The sequence below is a fragment of the Chiloscyllium plagiosum genome, unplaced genomic scaffold, assembly GCF_037043375.1.
Source record: "Chiloscyllium plagiosum isolate Xiang-an unplaced genomic scaffold, Cpla_swu_hap1 HiC_scaffold_10, whole genome shotgun sequence".
In the NCBI taxonomy this organism is placed as follows: Eukaryota; Metazoa; Chordata; class Chondrichthyes; order Orectolobiformes; family Hemiscylliidae; genus Chiloscyllium; species Chiloscyllium plagiosum.
Window position 1 is genome coordinate 90,362,844 of NW_028270148.1, and position 20,818 is coordinate 90,383,661.

Below are 20,818 nucleotides of genomic sequence, written 5' to 3' on the forward strand. Positions count from 1 at the left end.
GCGTGTTTTGTTAATGCAAATTTACTATAATGCTAAAAATCACACAAACCAGGTTATAGTCCAACAGATCTATTTGGAAGCACTAGCTTTCAGAGCATTGCTCCTTCATCAGGTAGTTGTGGAGTATTATGATGGTATTACACACGATTTATAGCAAAGGTTTACAGTGTGATGCAACTCAAATGATACACTGAAAAAGACCCGGATTGTTTGTTAAATCTCTCACCTTTTAGAATGACCATGTTGCTTTTAGTTCTTTCATATGTAAATCCCAGAACTTTTTTTAAGGCTACATTCTCAAGTGAACTTTAACAATACGTGCCAGGTCAGCTCAGATAATGCATTGAAGGTGTGAGGTTAAAGTCTGTCTGTCTGTCCCCCAACATTGGGGGAAATACCTGCAATTTGATCCTGTAACTGTTCTGCTTACTTGACCTCCCTCGAGTCTTCTGTGAATATAGGTGAAGCGATCAGCTTCACTTCAGCCAAACATCGGTGTCCATGATTGGACAACCTAGGTTTTTTTTTAAAAAAACTTTTTTTTCCCGGGAGAATATTTCAGCTGCTGATAACACAGCATACAGATCTGAGAGCTGGCTGCCTAATCTCCCTCACCAGCTTTTGGAAAGCCAAGTAGTAGAAAGCGGATTAACATTTCCAAAAAAGCAACTTAAGAGTCCAAGTCTATATTGTGATGATGCTGCTCCTTTAACAAGGCTATGCTGTCCTTGATTGCTTTTCAGAGAAGTGGTAAAAGACAGACTCCAAAAAGTCTACATGTGAAGAGTTTTTGGGCCAGTTTGATTATAGCTAACAGATATTGCCTCAGGCAAAAGGCTTTTGAGTTAAAACAAAACACTTGTGCAATGAAAGTAGAGTGGCCAGTTCTCCCAGCTCAGCTTTTCTCTGGTTTGCTTTGGTTTTTGGGCAGTCTGGCTATTCTCTAAAAGCAGTCAGGCAAGTTGTGAAGCTGCTGGACCCAAAAAAGCAGCTCCATGCTAAACCCGTCTCTCTGACTTCTCCCCTGTAAGACCCTGTGTTTGATATTACCTTTTGTGCCAAGGGGCATTTTTGGGGATTGTTGCAAGTATTTGGAACAGCACCATTACGTTGGGATGATCTGTCCAGTTTTCAGGTACTTTGGTATTCAGCATTCTGCTCCCTTTTGTTTGAGTTTCATTTGGTAATCTTGCAAGTAAGTTCTGTTTTGTTTAAGACTAAGTGGTTTGACCAGCTGCATCCCTCCTGGAATATCTATGCTACACTTGCTTAAAACAACTAGCGGAGTTAGGATCTGGGCTATTTTCTTGGGACTGGCCTAGTCCATAACAATACCTATGAAACAACACATTGTGAAAACCATTTAAGTCATCTGGCCAGTTTTCTTATTTTCTTTTATATATCCCTTAACTGTTTGTCTTTTGCGGGAATGAAGATGGAAAACAAACATTTTGGAGCTAAAGCACAGACGTTATCATGTTTGACTTCTGTGCTGAGGTTTTGTATATTTAATAAATTTAACTGCTAAGTGGAATTAACTGTTAGCAAAATCTGGGATCAGTCATTCAAAAGTCTTTTAAGGAGGCATTGGAGTAACTATTGATGGTCTCTGAAGGTTTTAATGTTACTGTAATTCAGAGGTGGAAAGGCAGATTTTGTTCAGCTGTCTGTCTTTGTGTTTTTGCAATTGTCCTGTTTGTTGTAAATGGGACATTCCTGGACAATTTTGCACATTGCCAGATAAATGCCAGCAGATTATTGTACGGGAACAAAACTTGGCTAAGAGCACGGGGAGTTGTGGAGCACAAGTCTTCAATACTATTGCTGGAACGTTGTCACGGCCCTGAGCATTTGCAGTATCCAGTGCCTCCAGCCATTTTTTTGATATCACACAGAGGGCAAAATGGTTCACCAACTGGTACTCCTTGCTGAAGATTGGTATAATGATGGCTCTCCCATCATTGGTGATGGGATATGTATGAAACTTCATCCTGTAGGGATTAATTTAATTCTCCAGCACTATTCACTGACATAGAGTAGGGCTGCTGAGTTTAGATATGAACAGTTGGTTGTGGGGTCACTTCACCTTGTTGATTGAATGCTGTTTTGAGGGCTTGGCATGCTAGCAGTTATGTTGTGGCTTTATCAGGTTGACGCCTCATTTTTAATTAGACCAGGCATGTCCTCCAGCACTGAGCCATTGAGTGTCAGACTACCTTCACTGGATTAAGAGCTCTGTACTCAACATGTATCACGATTATGTTCAGCTAGTTGCCAATTTCCCTATCTAACAAGATAACCTGACCATTTGTAGCTTATAATAGATAGGCTAGGAAAGCCAGACAGATTCCCCACTAGCCCAAGAACAGCAGTACGTGACCTACCAGTATCTCAATGCAAGACACTAGATTTGCTAAAAGTCAATGAGGCTTTCTATTGAAAGTTATAGTTTTATTAACTAATAGCAGAAACAGTATTAATACACATTGTCAAAGGGTTTTAGCAGTCCTTGAAAGTAGGATGGAACAAGACTAATAGTGCCAATGGCTCTCACTTTTGCAAGTACTGCTGTGAACTTCAATCCAACTCAACCATTCTAGTTTTGAAAAAATCTCAAAGCACTGATCAAATTTGGCAAGCAACATTCAACGTTGCACAAAGACTAAACATGTTCTGGTCTAGAGAAGGTACATTAATGGACCATCACTTATAGCAGGGCCAAAATTTCATTTTTATTAAGAACTGATAACTGATCTTTTAGAAAGAATATTTTGGAATAGATCAGTTAAAAATAAGTGGAAGCAATCTTAGAATACATTTAAGAACATAATCACAAGTGTAATTATAACAAGGGAGTTTTCCAATAGTTGGCACTCTAAGAACACATCTACTATACTGGAACTCCTTCTATTTTCACAACACCTTTCCCCAGCTTTTCAGCAAGGACACTGCGGCTTATATCATCCAAGGAATTGAGCTGCAGTAAGGCCTTGAAACCTGGGGAAGATAAGGGAAAGTGTTATCCGCAGCAAAATCTACCATAAAGCTCAGTATGAACAAAGAAAGTCACAGTTTCAGGGAACGCGCGCCACTCCAATATGTATTTGAAAACAAAAATCAAAGACCTACTTAAAGGGGTTTTAATTTTTTTAATGAAAAGCCAAAAAGAAAAGGCATGGGACACTGTGATGCTGCTATCAGGGTTGAAGATCCAAAGCTGGTTAGATACAGCTCACATGCTGTGGAGTAATGCAAAATCTCAAGTAGTTAAAGCTTTAGGTTTACAAGTAGAAAGAAAGAAAGAAATTTTAAAAACTGAGATCCTAAAGTTAAAAACTAAATTAAGAACATGAAGTTGTAGAAACAAGACCATGAATAGGATAAAAAAGGAACAGTCTGAAAGGGGTAAATGACTTGTTATTAATGAGTATCTGAGGAAGAGGCCCAGACCACCAGCAAACAAGCAGGAAGATTAAAAAAAAGGAACATCTCAACACCCCTTACTGTTCCCCACTGTAGAAAAACATTAGAGTTATTTCTTATAAAATTAGCCAGCATGATTCAAGATCACCACAGTAACTATACTGCAGAGCTGAAATAGGTGTTTCAAAAAAGTTTGGGATGTCTTAAAATAGTGAAAAACAAAACGGAAATATAATACTTTAATTCAATAACAATCTCAAATATGTTGAAGCAGGTGTCTCATTCAAGTTACTACAGAGGGATAATGCAAAATAATAATTGAACAAACCGTGGAGTTTTTTCGACAGAGTGGTTGATGCTGATGCGTACTGTAGCTTTTGTTTTGGTGGTGCATCTTGTGGACACCTAGAAAAGCCAAAAGAGAAAATATGACTTCTAATGATTTGTACACCAGCTTGGGGGGGGGGGGGGGGTGGAAACTGAGGTAGAGACACAGAGAGACAGACAGACAGCGAGAGGCAGACCAAGACCATTTCCAATCAATTCTGTTCTGATTTTGTTCCTGACCCTTTATCCCATGACCTACAAAGTTGTGGTACTGTTCCAAATACCTTCTGGGAATCCATAAGGTTTCCATCAATGGACCAGTTAACTCTTCAGCAACTTTAGTTAAACATGATTTCCCCTTTAGAAACCGACATTTATTCTTGTTCACTGACCCACCTTTTGCCACATAACTAATGATTCAGTTCTGAATAATTGCTTCTAGAAGGTTCCCCATCAATGAACTTAAACTGACTGGTCTGTAATTGCTGGGCTTATTTTTACAACCTTCCTTGAACAAACCCATAATATGTTTGCAGTTTACCAATTTTCTGGTGTGTATGCCACAAGTCTATGGAAGATGGAAAGATTATGACTAGTAACCCTGCATTTCTACTCACTTCTTTCAAAATCCTTGAATGCACCTCAGTCATGGTACCTTGTTAACTTTGTCATCTAGGGAGCTTTGGATTTGTTCATGCTACATTAGCTATTAGAGGAAATTAACTAACTGAACCATCTCCTTTCAAAAGGCAGTATATTGTTTGCTGACCAATTCTTGCTCCAGTCTCTATTGTCCAAGTTTATTCTTCCCCATGAAAGTTATCCTACACCTTGTGAGACAATGATGACTGTCTCCCAAGTGTGCCCACCCTAACACTTGATCTATTTGGCCCATCTTAATCCCTAGAACTAGAGTTAACTGTGTATGTGCTTGCTGGAGTAGAGAGAGAGTGCTGTAGGAAACTCACCTGCATCCACTTCTGCAACATTTGCCCCTCACTACCCCAGACACTATAAGTAACCTTACCTGTGTTTGGGTGATTTAACTCTCCCATTATGACTACACTATAATGTTGGTATTTCTCATTTCTCTGCAGATTTGTCCCTCTCCATCTTTTTCACTAGGTAGCAGTCTATTGACCATACCTAACAACGTAATTGCATCCATGTTGGTCCTTCCTTCTAGTCAAATTGATTCTGTGCTTGAATCCTCTGAGCATTTTCTTTCTCCGGCACTGCAATGCCCTCCTTAACAAATACTGTCCCTCCTCTGTTCCTTCCCAGCTTTTCCAAATACCTTGGACTCAGGAATGTTTAACAGTCTGATCTTTCTTATCACCACATCACTTTCACGTAGCAATTGGTGCCTCTAACACCCCAATTTGATTTGTTATACTCTGCATGGCTACTCCGATTTAGACTTCATTCATTTCTCCCTTATCTAAACTTCACCCATTACAGCACGGTGGCTGTGGTTAGCACTGCTGCCTCACAGCGCCAGGGACCCGGGTTCAATTCCCACCTCAGGCAACTGTCTTTGTGGAGTTTGCACATTCTCCAGGTGTCTGCGTGGGTTTCCTCCGGGTGCTCTGGTTTCCTTCCACAATCCAAAAATGTGCAAGTCAGGTGAATTACTGCTAGGTGTAGGGGTATGGGGGGTTCTTCAGAGTGTCGGTGTGGACTTGTTGGGCCAAAGGGCCTGTTTCCACACTGTAAGTAGTCTAATCTACTTTGCTATTGTTTAAGATGGTGCCAGCTGCTTTGCCAATTAGCCTGGCAACCCTAGTAGTTTTCCTCTGCTATTCTCAGTTTTCACACCCCTGTCAAAGTACCTTAAACACTTCTCAACAGCAAAAGTACAACATCCCACAAGGAACTCAGTGCAAGGTCTGTTCAGTTACCATCTTCCCCAGAGCCAGTCTCAGTTCTACTGTCCCAGGAACCTAAAGTCCTGCCTCCTGCACCACCACTCCTGTTACTCAGGCATTGACCTTATCCTCCTATTTTCGTACTCAGTTGTACGTGACATTGGGAGTAATCTGGAGATTACAACACCTGCATGCTAAGAAAGTGGACATAAAGCAGATGTCCCCCCCCCTTGTGGGACTATCTTCAATCGGAGGTCATAGATATAGATTGAGAGGAAGCAGGAATAAAACGGAGATGAGGAGAATTTACTTCTCTCAAAGGGGTTGCGAATCTGTGGAGCTCACTGTTCCAGAGTGCAGTAGAGGCAGAATCAATCAACAGATTCAACAAAGAAATAGATATGTTTCTGATGGAATTTGGGATTGAGGGCTGCAGGGAGCAGGCAGGAAAGAGGGAGAGATCAAAATAAGATCAGGCATGATTATGTTAAATGGCTGAGTGGTCTTAAAAGGGCTGAATTACCTACTCCCGCTCCTAATTGCTATGTTCCTACTACCGTAAATCCTGATTGTAGGACCACATCTGCCTTCCTGCCCAAGGTATCAATACCAACGTGGACCATAATTTCTGGTTTTTCACCCGCTGAGCTGAATGCCCTGCAGATAAGGAGACCCTGGCACCAGGGAGCTAATCCACCATCCTGGAGTCACGTCGACAGCCAAAGAAATTCCTGCCTCTTCCCCTAAATAACAAATCCGTCACTATGACTCATTCCTCCTCCATCCCTTGTACAGTTAGGGCTGCTCATGGTGCCACAAACTGGGCTCTGACTGCACACACCCCCCCTCGCACCCCCACTTTGGGTTCAGTGCCCTCATCAGCTTCCCAAACGGAAAACCAATTTGAGGAAGAAACCTCAGAGGAATCCTACACCATCTGCCTGGTAGTCAGCTGCTCCCTTCATCCTTTCAAGTCCTTAAGCTGTGGTACAATCACCTCTTGGAATGCGCTACCCATGTGACTCTAGTCACCCTTGTGTAGCGGGAAGCATTCTCTAAGCAGGTGGTTGCTTCAGCCACCAATAGGGTACATTGCCTCTCACATATTAAAGACCATACATTCCACTTTACCAACCTGCAATGCCATGTCTTAAACTAATTTAATTTTCTCAATTACTAGGTCTTAAACATATCTTCTTACATTAACTTTAGTCTCTTTCCCCTATCTGACTCTGGATTACTTGTATTACTTTATTTCACGGACATGGACTGTGACTTATTTTGGACACTTAAGTTAACCAGTTCTTTCAAAGATTAGGTCCAGCAGTGGGACACAGGCCAATGTTGGGCATGTTGCATGTGGGAAATCCTAAGTGCTCCTGGCAAGCTGGATGACACGGACAGGAAGCATCACCGGTTTGACCAACTTGAGTGTTTAGTGGAGGAATAGCAGTGTATCCATGAGGCTAAGGTTATGTGGAGAGCACATTTTAGATGTGGTCACCCTGTAGCTTAAAGAAGACCAGTCAGAAAGAGAATGATTGACCATCAGTCAGAAGAAGAGTGGCAGGCAGGCAGACAGGAAAGTCCCAGAATGCATCTCACTTGGGAACAGATTTTCAGAGCTGGAAATTGGCAACAGTGACTTTTCCTCTGGGGAGTAAAGCCAGACCCCAGCTGAAGAAGGGGAGGGCGATCAGAAGGGGAGGGCGATCAGAAAGAGAGGGAGAACTATACTGGTAGGAGATTCAATAGTGAGGGGTCAGATAGGCATTTCTGAGGCCACAGATGTGACTCCGGGATAGTGTACTCCCTGATGCTGTTGTCAAGGATGTCACTGAATGGCAGGAGGACACTCTACAGGGGAGGACGAGCAGTCAGAGACTGTGATTCACAATGAGACTAACGACACAGGCAAATAGAGGGGTCATCCTGTGACAAGAATTTAAAGAACCAGGGAGTTCATGATAAAGCAGGACTTCAAAAGGTTGTAATCTCTACATTACTCCTAGCACAACACGCTAGTGAGTACAGAAAAGGGCAGATAAGAGGGAGAAATGTGTGACTATAGGTTTGGAGCCAAGAGAGAAGGCTTTAGATTCCTGGTTACTGGACTTGTTTCTGGGGAGGGTGGGCATGTACACATCGGACAGGAAGCAGAACAAAACAAGATCATTGTGGGGAGGTTTACTAGTGTGGCTGGTGGGCGTTTAAGCTAATTGGACAAGGGCATGGGATTTGCTGCACAAGTAAAGAGGAACTGGGCCAGTCTAAAAATGTAAATAAAGTTAAGTGAAGGAATAAAGGAGCAGTGCAAAGGCTGAATGGCATTTATTTTAAAGCATGCGAGTAAGGCAGATGGATTCAGAGTCTTTCACTATGGGAACAGATGCTTCAGTCCACTTGCTCATGCTGACTAGCTATCCTAAACTGATCTCGTTCCCTTTGCTAGCACTTGGCCCATAGCCCTCTAAACCCTTCCTATTCATGTATCCATCCAGATATAGCCATATCCACCTCTGCCACCTCCTCCAGCAGCTCATTGCACACCAGCCTCTGTCCCCCAGCCTATTCAGCCTCTCCCTAGAACTCTAACTCTCCAATCCCGGCAACAAAGTTGTTGATTAACACGCGGAGATTTGAGAAAATTGCTATCACAGAGACACAATTGAGGGAAGGGGGAAAAGGATGGTTAGGTCAATACTCTGGGATATAAAATATTTGAGCATGATTAGGGAGTGAGAGCTAGGGGGTTAATCAAGGAGAGTTGCAGATTTGGAGAAAGGAAACAGTCCAGAGGATGAGGACTATATTGGTTTGGCTAGAGCTAAGGAGTAAGTAGGGTGCAATCACACTGCTGAGTTTAATCTGCACACCACCAACTAGTGGGAAGTATATGGAAGAATGAATCTGCAAGAAAATTAGTGGTGTAAACAGTAGTTGTAACAGTGGAACTCTAATGACTAATATTTAACAGGGAAAGAGGCAGTGCATCACCCAATACGAAGGGAGGCACTGCTGGAACTGCTTAGGTGGGCCAGGTAGATCATGTTTGGCTGGATAAATAGTAGCAGAACAACATTATCTTCAAAGAGGAGATGGCGTGGGCACAGTCAAGTTATATCACCTCAAAGAAAGGAAAGGCAGACCCAAACAAATCCAAAGCTCCATGGATAACAAAAGGAGAGAGAGATTAAGTTACAGAGGGGATAAAAAAGGTGTGTTTATGATGGGTGTCAGGCAGTAAATACAATCGAGAACCAAAAGGAATACAGAAGGTTCAGAAAAGAATAGGAATAACAATGAGGAGCAAAGAGAGATAATGAAGATTAACTGGCAGTTAACCAAAGGAAATGCCAGTCTTCTGTGAGCACATCAATGTAAAAAAGGGTGGCAAGAGAAGGAGGGACAGTTCAGCATACTCAAAGTTTGCAGACAATACAAAACTTAGGACAACTGGAAACTAAGGACAGTTCTGAACTTCATAGGTGACATATGAAGTTCGATGATATGTGGTGATATACTTTGATACAAAGAAATGGACAGACAGCATAAAACCAAGTCTACTGTTTTAAAAGGCACGTGCTGGAATGCAGAACAGGAGAATATAAAAGTTAGGAACAGGAGTAGGCAATTCAGTCCCTCAAGACTGCTTCACCATTCATAATCTCATGGCTGATCTCAGCTTGGCCTCAAAGCCAAAATTCAGTATGATCATATGTACATGAGCCATTCAATGTGGCAGGACAGTAAAGAGAGCAGTTTCTAAAGAACACGGTATTCAAGGCTTCATAGGTAGACATGCAATATAACAGCAGAGAGATCGTGAATTTGTAAGGCATTGGTCAGAGTTCAGCTGGAGTATTCTGTCCCAGTTTAAAAAGCCACATGATAGGAAGGATGAATGCACTGCAAAGGGTGCAGAAGAGATTTACAAGAATGGCTCCAGGGATTACACATTTCAGTTCTGGAATAAGATTGGACAAACGGGATAAAAACAGAAAATGCTGGAGAAATACATCAGGTCTGGCAACATCTGTGGAGAGAGAGTTAAGGTTGAGTCCAATATAAGACACTCCAGCATTTTTAGATTTTCAGCATTCGCAATATTTTGCTTTGTTTGCAGAAGCTGAGGCAGTATTCCTTGAAGAGAAGGCTAAGTGGAGAATTGATAGTGGCTTTCAAAATCATGAGTGGTCAAGACAGAGTAGACAGGGAGAAACTGCTCCTGGGTCAAAAACCAGAGGGACAGCTTCAAAGCATTTTACAAAACAAACAAATGCAAGCTGAGAAAACGCATATTCATGCAGTTGAGTACAAATAATCAGGAACGCATTGTTCAGAAGTGTGATGGCAGCAGATTCACTGAAGCACTCAAGAAGTGATTGGATGATTATTTAAACAGAAACAATTTGCAGTTTCAGTGACAAGGCAGATTAGCAGTAAGTTAGCAAGGCAGACAGCTGGTGCAGAAAATACTGGCCATATGACTAGCTTTTTTTTTTATTTAAAACTTCTGTGATTTCCCATACCAGTCCAGTAGCAGGAGACTCGCCACAGTCTATTGTAAGAGTCAAAGGAGATTGAGCATAGTTTTCAAAAACCACAGATTTTACGAAGTGGCCAATTTGGTGTATGGTATTGTTTCCGGTATGTGTTTGCGGCAGGATTGTATAGGGAGCTAAATAACATTGTCTGCCTGTTTGGAAATTAGGGAACACTTTTCGCAGAACAGAGATAGGAATTTAATATAAGCACAATTTTAAACTTAATTTACACAAAGACTATTCCGCTGCTTCATGTGTTTCCATGAAATTTACTCTAGCTAAGATAACATACCAACATATGGCCACCAGATCATCCTTGATGATGGAGTTTGCTGTTTCATAACTGACATCATAAATTAAAATGCAGCAACAATCAGGTTTGAGGTAGCTTAAGAACTTCAGATAGTCATCGTCAGTTGATTGCTTTACACTGTCGGGTTCCTCATTCAGAATGAGGAAATGATCATCGTCACTAATGGTCAAAAAAAGAAACTTTGTCCTTTCCACTGTCTTTTTGTTGTGGATCTTCATTGTATTGAATGCTTCAATAACTGCATCGTTAACCTGGATACCACAATCCTGCAAGAAAAAAAAAGTTACCAAAGTATTTAAAAAGACGAACTGATTTTCTAGTATCCAGTGTTTTATGCAAGATCAAACACTAGCACATTTAAAAGAAGGCAAGCCTCCACTTACCAATATACAATGACTAGAGTTCAATCAGGAAGGAGTCTCTCCAATCGCGTAGAGAAGTCCCATCCTGCAAAGCCCTCACAGCTCAACATTTTCCCAACTTGTTCTATCCACCACCTTAACTGCATTTGGAGCGTGAAAATTGAGACAGAAGCTATTTTTGTTTGACTAACACTACTGGAAGTTTCTAAGTTCATTTGTGCTTCTATAATGTTCTACCTACCAAGATATCACAAGCCTCATTTGGTTTATATTAATGAGAGTCAATGATAAAGCAACTCATTCTTGAGATGAGTCGATGAAAAGACCATTATCCAAGGCTTGATTATAACGGAGTGGCTTGCTGGGCCACTTCTGAGGTAAAGGGTTTGTTCCCCGTGCTTTGACCAGTTTGTGTACTAAACAGTTTGCCCACGTGCCCCTGGTAAGCGAGGGGACAAAGGGATACAATTTGGTTTGCGGTTCCATTGATTTTATTAACAAAATATTCCTTATTAAAAGCACCATGACAGCATTTCCCAAATTCCCCCAGTATTTGCTTTTTATCTTGCTCTGTCTGAGAAAGTACATCATCCCAGGCTTCCAGGATGTGCGTTCATATTCTCCTCACCCCAGACCTTCCCAAACATTATGGCCTTTAACTAACCAGGTCATGAGTGGGATTCAAAGCATCAAATGGGGTCACACCAATACCCTTCACTGTAGCCATGCTGGGAAGATACAAAGTGCATATCCTCAGGAAGTCAAGGTGCTCAAAGGACTGATTGTAACTTTTCCAAATCACAATCCTCCGACTGATTATAACTGGCTCCCTTTGAATCTTTGTAAGTTCTTTGACCTTGGATTCCATTGTCCTCTGTAGTCTATAGCTGCTGTTTAAATCTATTTTGGTGAATTTTCTGTCAGGTCAGAATTCTCCAGCTGTGCATCAATTCAGAATGCCCAACTTTTGGCCCACAGTCACTTGACTATAGATTTTAAATATCAACCAGCTGGTGTGGAACTACAGTCAGACTGGAGCTAGACTGGGTAAAGCTACAGGTTGTCCTCAGGATGGGAAACTAGTGACCCAATTCTTTGTGCAAAACGATGTAAAACAACAAAGATTTCAGATTCACTTCAGCCAAACCTAGTCTAAGACCAACAGATAACTACCCCAAACCGAGACTCCTCCCAACACCCAAATTTGTTTCTTATTAAAGCTGCATTAAACGCCAATTGCCAAAGTCAGTTAAATACATAAAAATCACTGATATTAATTTCTTACAGAAGTGGAACTGCTGATACACTATCTTCTCCCAAGACCCCAATACGGTCTGGCAATGGTGCAGCTTGATGTGTTAAGAAAAAAAGTGTTTCTGTTTTCCAAGTGTGGAGTCACCCTGCCATTTTGATATTAATACAAGGTAATTTTGAACATTGATATAGATACATTCAACCTGCTCAAATTTATACCATATGCCATGGTATAAAGTAGGAGATGGAGAACTGAGAGATCAGCTTGTTGGGGCGCTGGATATCAAGAAGACAGAAATTAAGCAAAAGGACCAAGCACATGGATGGAATGCATTTGGTCTGCAAAGCGGTCAGCCAAAAACTGCAGGGGAGATCATGGCATACTCAATGGCAGAAATATAACAAAATGCCATTTCATCTAAAAGGTGGTTGGTGTCATGGAGGAAACAAATTTCTGAAAGGATTTTAGCAAGTATTTAGTTGTAGCATCATATGGGAGCTGGTAGAGGATGATTTGATGAATAAAGAGAGATTGGCGAGGTGGAAATATGATCTGTGTCATGGATTGGAAAGTGACAGGAAGTAGGAGCAGCGCAGCAAATGATACTGGGTTGCAGTGGAGGGGTAGGCCTTAGTGGAATCCTAAACTAGAAGGTTTAAAAAAAAGCCACAGAGGTTTGGAAAGTGGTCAACAACAGGATAGTTGCAAAACAGAAAGTTTTTATAAGTGGGGTCTGAAAGACTGCAGTCAAGTTAGCCGCAGGAATAAGTGGACTTAAACATTGCAGTCGCTGAAATAGAAACACAAAATGCTGGAAATGATCTGCTGGTATTTTTGTATTTGGTCAAGTCTTGTGCTTAATTTCATTTTAAACAGCTCCAAAATATACAATGCTTTCATAGCATTTTGCTTCTACGGTGAAGTGGACAACCAGTTGTAACCTCAGGACAACCTGCAATCCAGTAGCTCCAAGTAATTTTCCCCTACAATTAATGGTTTCTTCATTTCCACTGTGTAGTTACTGTTAAGTTTAAACAGTTGCTTTTGGAACAGAACAATCAAAACAAGAAAATATCATTTGGCCAGATAAGCTATCAAAGATGAATGAGGACTGTTAAAAATCCAATTTAATTCGGTACTAAAATGTGGTAAACACACTAAACAGGAATTAGCATTAATGATAACACTGAAATTATTAATGCATTGGTGAAATACGGCTTGCTCACGACTTGTGGTAAGTGTATAATAAAGTCCGCACTCCGATTCATCATCACCTGCTTCAACAGGAAATTCGTGTAACTATGCATCACCCTTCCCTAATCTATGATAATTACGAAGCCTACGGCTCTCCTCTTGCTCAAGTGTCCAAGCTGAACAGAATTATCAGATTGTATTGTCAAGAAAGGAACTCTAGTATTAATTAGAATTTGAAGCTAAAGTGGAGGAATCCACTAGAATTATTTACTAGTTGCCAAGCTTCTAGGCCAAAATTAGCTTAGATTAAGTCCACACCACACTCTGAAGAGTAACCCACCCAGACCAATTTCCCTCTGACTAATGCACCTAACACGATGGGCAATTTAGCATGGCCAATTCACCTCACCTGCACATCTTTGGACTGTGGGAGGAAACCCGCGCAGACACAGGAGAATGTGCAAACTACACAGTCACCCAAGGCTGGAATTGACCCTGGTGCTGTGAGGCAGCAGTGCTTAACCACTGAGCCACCGTGCCGCCCATTAGACTGTACACATTTCTAGCTGGTCTCACCTGGCTTTGTGGAAATCTTTCCTAAATTATTCTATGTGGCGCTTGTCAAATTTGAAAGCCTAAAGCTACACTTTTACCCATTTCTCTTAGTTTGTACAGTTTCACACAGTGACCTTTGCTTCTCCCCAACTATGACTATGGATAATAGATCAGCTTCAAGATCTCATCGCCATTTTGACTAGCTGGCCTCATTCAAAACAAGCTGAAAATGGAAAGCAGGCTGACAGGAAGCATCAATAATTAAGCAGTAGGATCATATTACTTCAGCTTTTAAATTCCACAATGATTTTATTTAGAGCTCACAGGAAATCAAATAGGTTATTCTGTCATTTGTCAACCAAACTGTTAAGGTGACTATCTGAATTATATTTGCGTATTCATAAGTTATGAACAGAAATTATTTGTTACAACTGTTACTGAATACAATTTGTTGTTCCGAACATCAAACTTGGCCCGTGGAATGTACTAAAACAAATGTGACATTGTACAGTCAGTTCTGCTATAATGCTGAACTTCCATTCTGGTGTAACCCCTTGTAAGAAAGACGTGTAATAGCAGCACCATTTAAATGAATAGGGCCAGAAGTGCATTATAACCGACGCATGCGTGAAAACTTCGTGCTTTAGAAAGTGTCCCCAATTCATCAACCGTGTTAATGAAACACGCGTTACAGCAAAACGACCTGTACACACATTCCTCTGGATGTAAAACATTTTACAGGCAATGTATTCATTATATTTTTCACTATTTTCAGATTGGGCAGAGCTAAAACAAAAATTGGAGGGGTGTGGTGGCTATGCAAACCAACTGTTACACCGCAAGCGAGACAAAAAGTGAGGACTCCAGATGCTGGAAACCAGAGTTTAGATCAGGGGCAAGCTAGAGGCTGCTGTCCATAATTACTCCCCCCAAAAGCTTCAAACACAATGACACTAAGCTGAACTGACCGTGGCCAGTAAGGAATGGGGATTTAGTGTTTCTAAAACTTTCAGCCAGAGATACATTTCTGTGAGCTACAACACTGCTTTGAGCCTTCATTTAACAGAAAGAATTGGTGACTCATTTACCACACCTTCCATATACCTGGTCGGACAGGTAAATCCACTATTCGCTGCCAACACACTTCCAGACAGAAGTGGGAAAAGAGGCGACACACGCAGGCGAAGGACTTACAAATGCTCACATGATAAAAGGTCTCCTGTGGCGCAGTGATAGCAACCCAGGCCTCCCAGGGACCAAGTCCCACCTGTTTCAAAGGTGTGTAATAACACCTCTGTACAGACTGATTTAAAAAAAAACGAAAAAGGTCCAGAAATAGTTCAAATGCTGTTATGCTGCAGACACTTTGTAACAAATCAAAACTCAAGAAAAATGAAGGAGTGTCCCAGGTCACTTGAAAATGTCGACCAGCATAGAAAAACTAATTTATAGTCAAACAGTCCCAAACAAAGAACTGCGGATGCTGGACATCTGTGGGAAGAAAAATGAGGTTAATGTTTCGACTCTAGTGACTCTTCATCAATTTGGAAGTCGAATTTTCGTCATTTTTTTTAAAAAACAAAAAACTGAACGTTCCACCCTGTAGCGTCAAGCTCGACACATTCCGACAAAACTGAGAAATACATGAACATTTGGGTTACGGGACGTTTGCTGGATTCAGAGGAAAGTTAAGGCCGGCTTCGGCGAAAGGGAGAAGCAGCGCAAAGCGGCCAAGCGCTGACAACCTGCCACCAAGCCGCAACCAAAAACACTCTCGGGGAAAGGGCACAGCCTCTCAAACAAAACCAGCAGAACGCTCGGAGAAACACTAAATTAATCCGACGGGAAAGAAAGGTAGCAAAGTTTCACCCCCTTCTCTTTGAAAAGCTCCACATCTCTTACCATAATATAACAGCTTGCTCTCCTTCACCGCTCTCGGTGCAACTAGCAGCTCTGACCCTCCCACTCACCAATGTACTCACTCCCTCCTTCAATGTCTGCTCTTCACGCCCATTAAGCACCATCCCCAGGCTCGTCTAACGCAATCTGTTCCAGAGAGAGACTCACAAAACCCTTCCCCGCCTATTTTTTTTAACAGTTTGAATCATTGGAGTCACTTTTTTTTTATTTTATTAAAGAGACTGACTGTTGCCTGAGGAGGATTCCGAGAGCTCCCCACAATCTCCCTGTCAGTGTGGCGTTTTCGGAGGGAGAAAAAAATTGAGTCCGCCCCCAAGACCTGGGCAATAGTTCGGCATTTTGTGGAGTGAGAATTTGGACGACAGGATGTTTTGGTGCTACTTAAATTCCACCTCTACTGGAGAGAAGGGAAGGCTTTTGTAACACTCTGGCCTAGCAGGCCCAGATTCAAATTCCCATCTGCTCCAGAGAGGTGTGTAATAACATCTCTGAGCAAAGTTAGAAATAACACAACACCAGCTTATAGTCCAACAGGTTTATTTGGAAGCACTAGCTTTCGAAGCACCGCTCCTTCATCAAGTGGTTGTGGAGGTTAAGAACATGCTCTCAGAATTTATAGCCAAAGGAGTACAGTGTCATGGAGATGTGATACAGCAAACAACCTTAGATTAAAGTTTTCATCTTTCATAATGGAATATGCTGGTTTATGTTCTTTGAAACATAGATCCCAGAACTTCTTTTAAATTACATTCTTAAGGTAGCTCAGGTTTTTACAAACAATAGGTGTGAAGTCTATCTGTGTCCCAATGCTATGTCAGACTGACAAACCCTCTTATAGTTTTACAGAGTTTTACATGGATTCATGCAGCAAAATAAAATGTAATTCTGCAAAAACAAATTCACCCAATAAGCTTATATGTATGCACATGTAGGCACAACAGAGTGAGGGTGGATGTGAGTACACATGATAGAGTGTGTGTGTACAAGTTTGTGTGTGTGAGCTTGATTAAGTGTGAGTGTGATGGGGTATGTGTGCAAGGGTGTGAGCGCGGGGGTGTACATGTGCATATGAGAGAGAGCTTGTGTGTGAGGAAGGGTCTGCATGGCTGTGTGAGAGAGAGTGTATCATGCAGTGGGCTCACCTGTAGTGTGACATGAACCCAAGGTCCCCATTGAGGCCATTCCCATGGGTACCGAACTTTGCTATCAGCTTCTGCTCAGCCATTCTGTGTTGTTGTTTGTCCCGAAGTCCGCCTTGGGGGATGGTCACCCGAAGGTCCGCATCCGAATGTCCTGGACTACTGAAGTGTTCCCCGACTGGGAGGGAACACTCCTGCCTGGTGATTGTTGTATGGTATCCATTTATCCATTGTCGTTATATCTGCTTGGTCTTGCCAATGTACCATGCTTCAGGGCATCCTTGCCTGCAGCGTATGAGGTAGACCACAGTGGCTGAGTCACATGAGTACTCGCCGCATACATGGTGGGAGATGTCCCCACATGTAATGATGTTACCCATGTCGATACTCTGACACGTCTGGCAGTGGCTGCTGTGGCAGGGTTGTATGGTATTGTTGTTCTGAAAACTGGGCAGTTTGCTACAAATCATGATCTGTTTAAGGTTTGTGGTTGTTTTTGGTGAGGTATTGCAGGCTGCGAAGAACATGGCATAGTCGTTCAGCTCCTTGGAAATACTGGACACTGAAGGGTACCCTGTTGCTTGCAGCACATGTTTGTCTCCTGAGGAGGTCATTATGGTTTCTCGCTGTGGCACATCAGGACTGGCGGTTGATGAGTTGAGCATCGTATTCTGTTATTATGAGGGCATTCTTGAGTACTTTGACATGTCCCTCTACATCCGAACAGATCCTGTGTATGCGGAGGGCTTGTCCATAGGGAATGGCGGTTTTAATATATTGCGGGTGGAAGCTAGAGAAGTTTAGCATTGTGAGTCTATCCGTCAGTTTGTGGTGCGGTGAGGTGCTGAGGTCCCCATCCTTGAGGGAGATGCATGTGTCCAAGAATGAGACAGATACTAAAGAGTAGTCCATGGTAAGTCTGATGCTGGGATAAAAGGCATTGATATCACTGTGTAGTTGTTTTGGTAACTCCTCACCATGGGTCCAGAGGAAGAAAATGTCATCAATATATCTGGTATATCATGTTGGTTGGAGGTCCTGTGCAGAAAAAAAGTCTTCTTCCAACTTGTGCATGAAAATGTTGGTGTATTGGGGTGCAAATTTGGTCCCCATGGCTGTTCCGTTTGTCTGGATGAAGAACTGGTTGTCAAAGGTGAAAACGTTGTGATCGAGGATGAAGCAGATGAGTTGTAGGATGATGCTTGGAGATTGGCAGTTGTTGGTCTTGTTAAGACATAGGGTAAACCCACCTGCTTAATTTAAACCAGCAACACAGAAAAGATTTATCCCGTGCAGTAATCTGTGAAAATTCGAGAGGTCAAGAACTAGTTAAAGTAAAATGTAACAACTTTATTTCTTAAAGTACAACAGAAAATAATTAACTGATAACTATTTACAACTCCTGTCGGTACTTTCCCTTATATAATACTAGTCCAATAAAACTCCTGATTAAGATTTACCAAAATTCAAAATACAAAATCAGCCAGCTGTCAAATCTTCTCTTGGTATCTTTTTCCGTAGATTTTCTTCTTCTTAGGGATTTCTGTTTCACAAGTCATTGATTGATAAAGGTACCTTTAAGAGAGCTAATTTTGTGGGTGGTCTGGAGATATTGGAGGCTTGGCATCACTCCCACAACTGTTCACGTTTTCCCTGCCTTATACCCCCAAAACATCAGATTGTGTCATTGAATTTAGTATATTGCAGGGATGGGCAGGACTGGCAGCTTAATGTTTCAAGATACAAATGCTACAGGAAGGATAGAAAGGGAGGCAAGAGAGGAGGGGGAGTGGCATTTTTGATAAGGGATAGCATTACAGCTGTGCTGATGGAGGATATTCCCGGAAATACATCCAGGGAGGTTATTTGGGTGGAACTGAAAAATAAGAAAGGGATGATAACCTTATTGGGATTGTATTATAGACCCCCAAATAGTCAGAGGGAAATTGAGAAACAAATTTGTAAGGAGATCTCAGCTATCTGTAAGAATAATAGGGTAGTTATGGCAGGGGATTTTAACTTTCCAAACATTGACTGGGACTGCCATAGTGCTATAGGTTTAGATGGAGAGGAATTTCTTAAGCGCTTACAAGAAAATTTTCTGATTCAGTATGTGGATGTACCTACTAGAGAAGGTGCAAAACTTGACCTACCCTTGGGAAATAAGGCAGGGCAGGTGACTGAGGTGTCAGTGGGGGAGCACTTTGGGGCCAGCGACCATAATTCTATTTGTTTTAAAATAATGATGGAAAAGGATAGACCAGATCTAAAAATTGAAGTTCTAAATTGGACAAAGGCCAATTTTGACGGTATGAGGCAAGAACCTTTGAAGGCTGATTGGAGGCAGATGTTCACAGGTAAAGGGGCGGCTGGAAAATGGGAAGCCTTCAGAAATGAGATAACAAAAATCCAGAGAAAGTATATTCCTGTCAGGGAGGAGAAAGTGAGGTCTGCAGATGCTGGAGATCAGAGCTGAAAATGTGTTGCTGGAAAAGCGCAGCAGGTCAGGCAGCATCCAGGGAACAGGAGAATCGACGTTTCGGGCATAAGCGCTATTCCTGTCAGGGTGAAAGGGAATGCTGGTAGGTATAGGGAATGCTGGATGACTAAAGAAATTGAGGGTTTGGTTAAGAAAAAGAAAGAAGCATATGTCAGATATAGACAGGATAGATTGAGGGAATCCTTAGAAGAGTATAAAGAATGTTGGAGTATACTTAAGAGGGAAATCAGGAGGGTAAAAGGGGACATGAGATAGCTTTGGCAAATAGAATTAAGGAGAATCCAAAGGGTTTTTACAAATATATTAAGGACGAAAGGGTAACTAGGGAGAGAGTAGGGCCCCTCAAAGATCAGCAAGGCAGCCTTTGTGTGGAGCCACAGAAAATGGGGGACATACTAAATGAATATTTTGCATCAGTATTTACTGTGGAAAAGGATATGGAAGATGTAGACTGCAGGGAAATAGATGGTGACATCTTGCAAAATGTCCAGATTACAGAGGAGGAAGTGCTGGATGTCTTGAAATGGTTAAAGGTGGATAAATCCCCAGGACCTGATCTACCCGAGAACTCTGTGGGAAGCTAGAGAAGTGATTGCTGGGCCTCTTGCTGAGATATTTGAATCATGACAGTCATAGGTGAGGTGCTGGAAGACTGGAGGTTGGCAAACATGGTGTCACTGTTTAAGAAGGGCGGTAAAGACAAGCCAGGGAACTATAGACTGGTGAGCCTGACCGCGGTGGTGGCCAAGTTGTTGGAGGGAATCCTGAGGGACAGGATGTACATGTATTTGGAAAGGCAAGGACTGATTTGGGATACTCAACATAGCTTTGTGCATGGGAAATCATGTCTCACAAACTTGATTGAGTTTTTTGAGGAAGTAACAAAGAAGATTGATGAGGCCAGAGCAGTAGATGTGATCTATATGGACTTCAGTAAGGCATTCGACAAGGTTCCCCATGGGAGACTGATTATCAAGATTAGATCTCATGGAAGACAGGGAGAACTAGCCATTTGGATATAGAACTGGCTCAAAGGTAGAAGACAGAGGGTGGTGGTGGAGGGTTGTTTTTCAGACTGGAGGCCTGTGACCAATGGAGTGCCTCAAGGATCGGTGCTGGGCCCTCTACTTTTTGTCATTTACACAAATGATTTGGATGCGAGCATAAGAGGTACAGTTAGTAAATTTGCAGATGACACCAAAATTGGAGGTGTAGTGGACAGCGAAGAGGGTTACCTCAGATTACAACAGGATCTGGACCAGGTGGGCCAATGGGCTGAGAAGTGGCAGATGGAGTTTAATTCTGATAAGTGCGAGGTGCTGCATTTTGGGAAAGCAAATCTTAGCAGGACTTATACACTTAATGGTAAGGTCCGAGGGAGTGTTGCTGAACAAAGAGACCTTGGAGTGCAGGTT

General features: G+C 42.0%; 1 protein-coding gene across 3 annotated transcripts in view; it reads right to left on the reverse strand.

Moving 5' to 3' along the window:
• Nucleotides 1-2,430: 2,430 nt before the first annotated feature.
• LOC122552991 (cofilin-2-like) overlaps nucleotides 2,431-20,818 on the reverse strand; it is a 122,710-nt gene continuing 104,322 nt past the window's right edge. The window contains exons 1-4 of one of the 3 annotated variants that reach the window (XM_043696345.2): nucleotides 15,815-15,883; nucleotides 10,458-10,744; nucleotides 3,752-3,828; nucleotides 2,431-2,997 (exon numbers count right to left, since the gene is read on the reverse strand). In XM_043696345.2, coding sequence (XP_043552280.1) covers nucleotides 2,891-2,997; nucleotides 3,752-3,828; nucleotides 10,458-10,744; nucleotides 15,815-15,868 — 525 coding nt within the window. In that variant the 5' untranslated portion in view covers nucleotides 15,869-15,883 and the 3' untranslated portion in view covers nucleotides 2,431-2,890. Of the gene's footprint in view, nucleotides 2,998-3,751; nucleotides 3,829-10,457; nucleotides 10,745-15,746; nucleotides 15,884-20,818 lie in introns of those variants that run through there. The other 2 variants (XM_043696346.2, XM_087991542.1) reach the window with 2 other exon arrangements.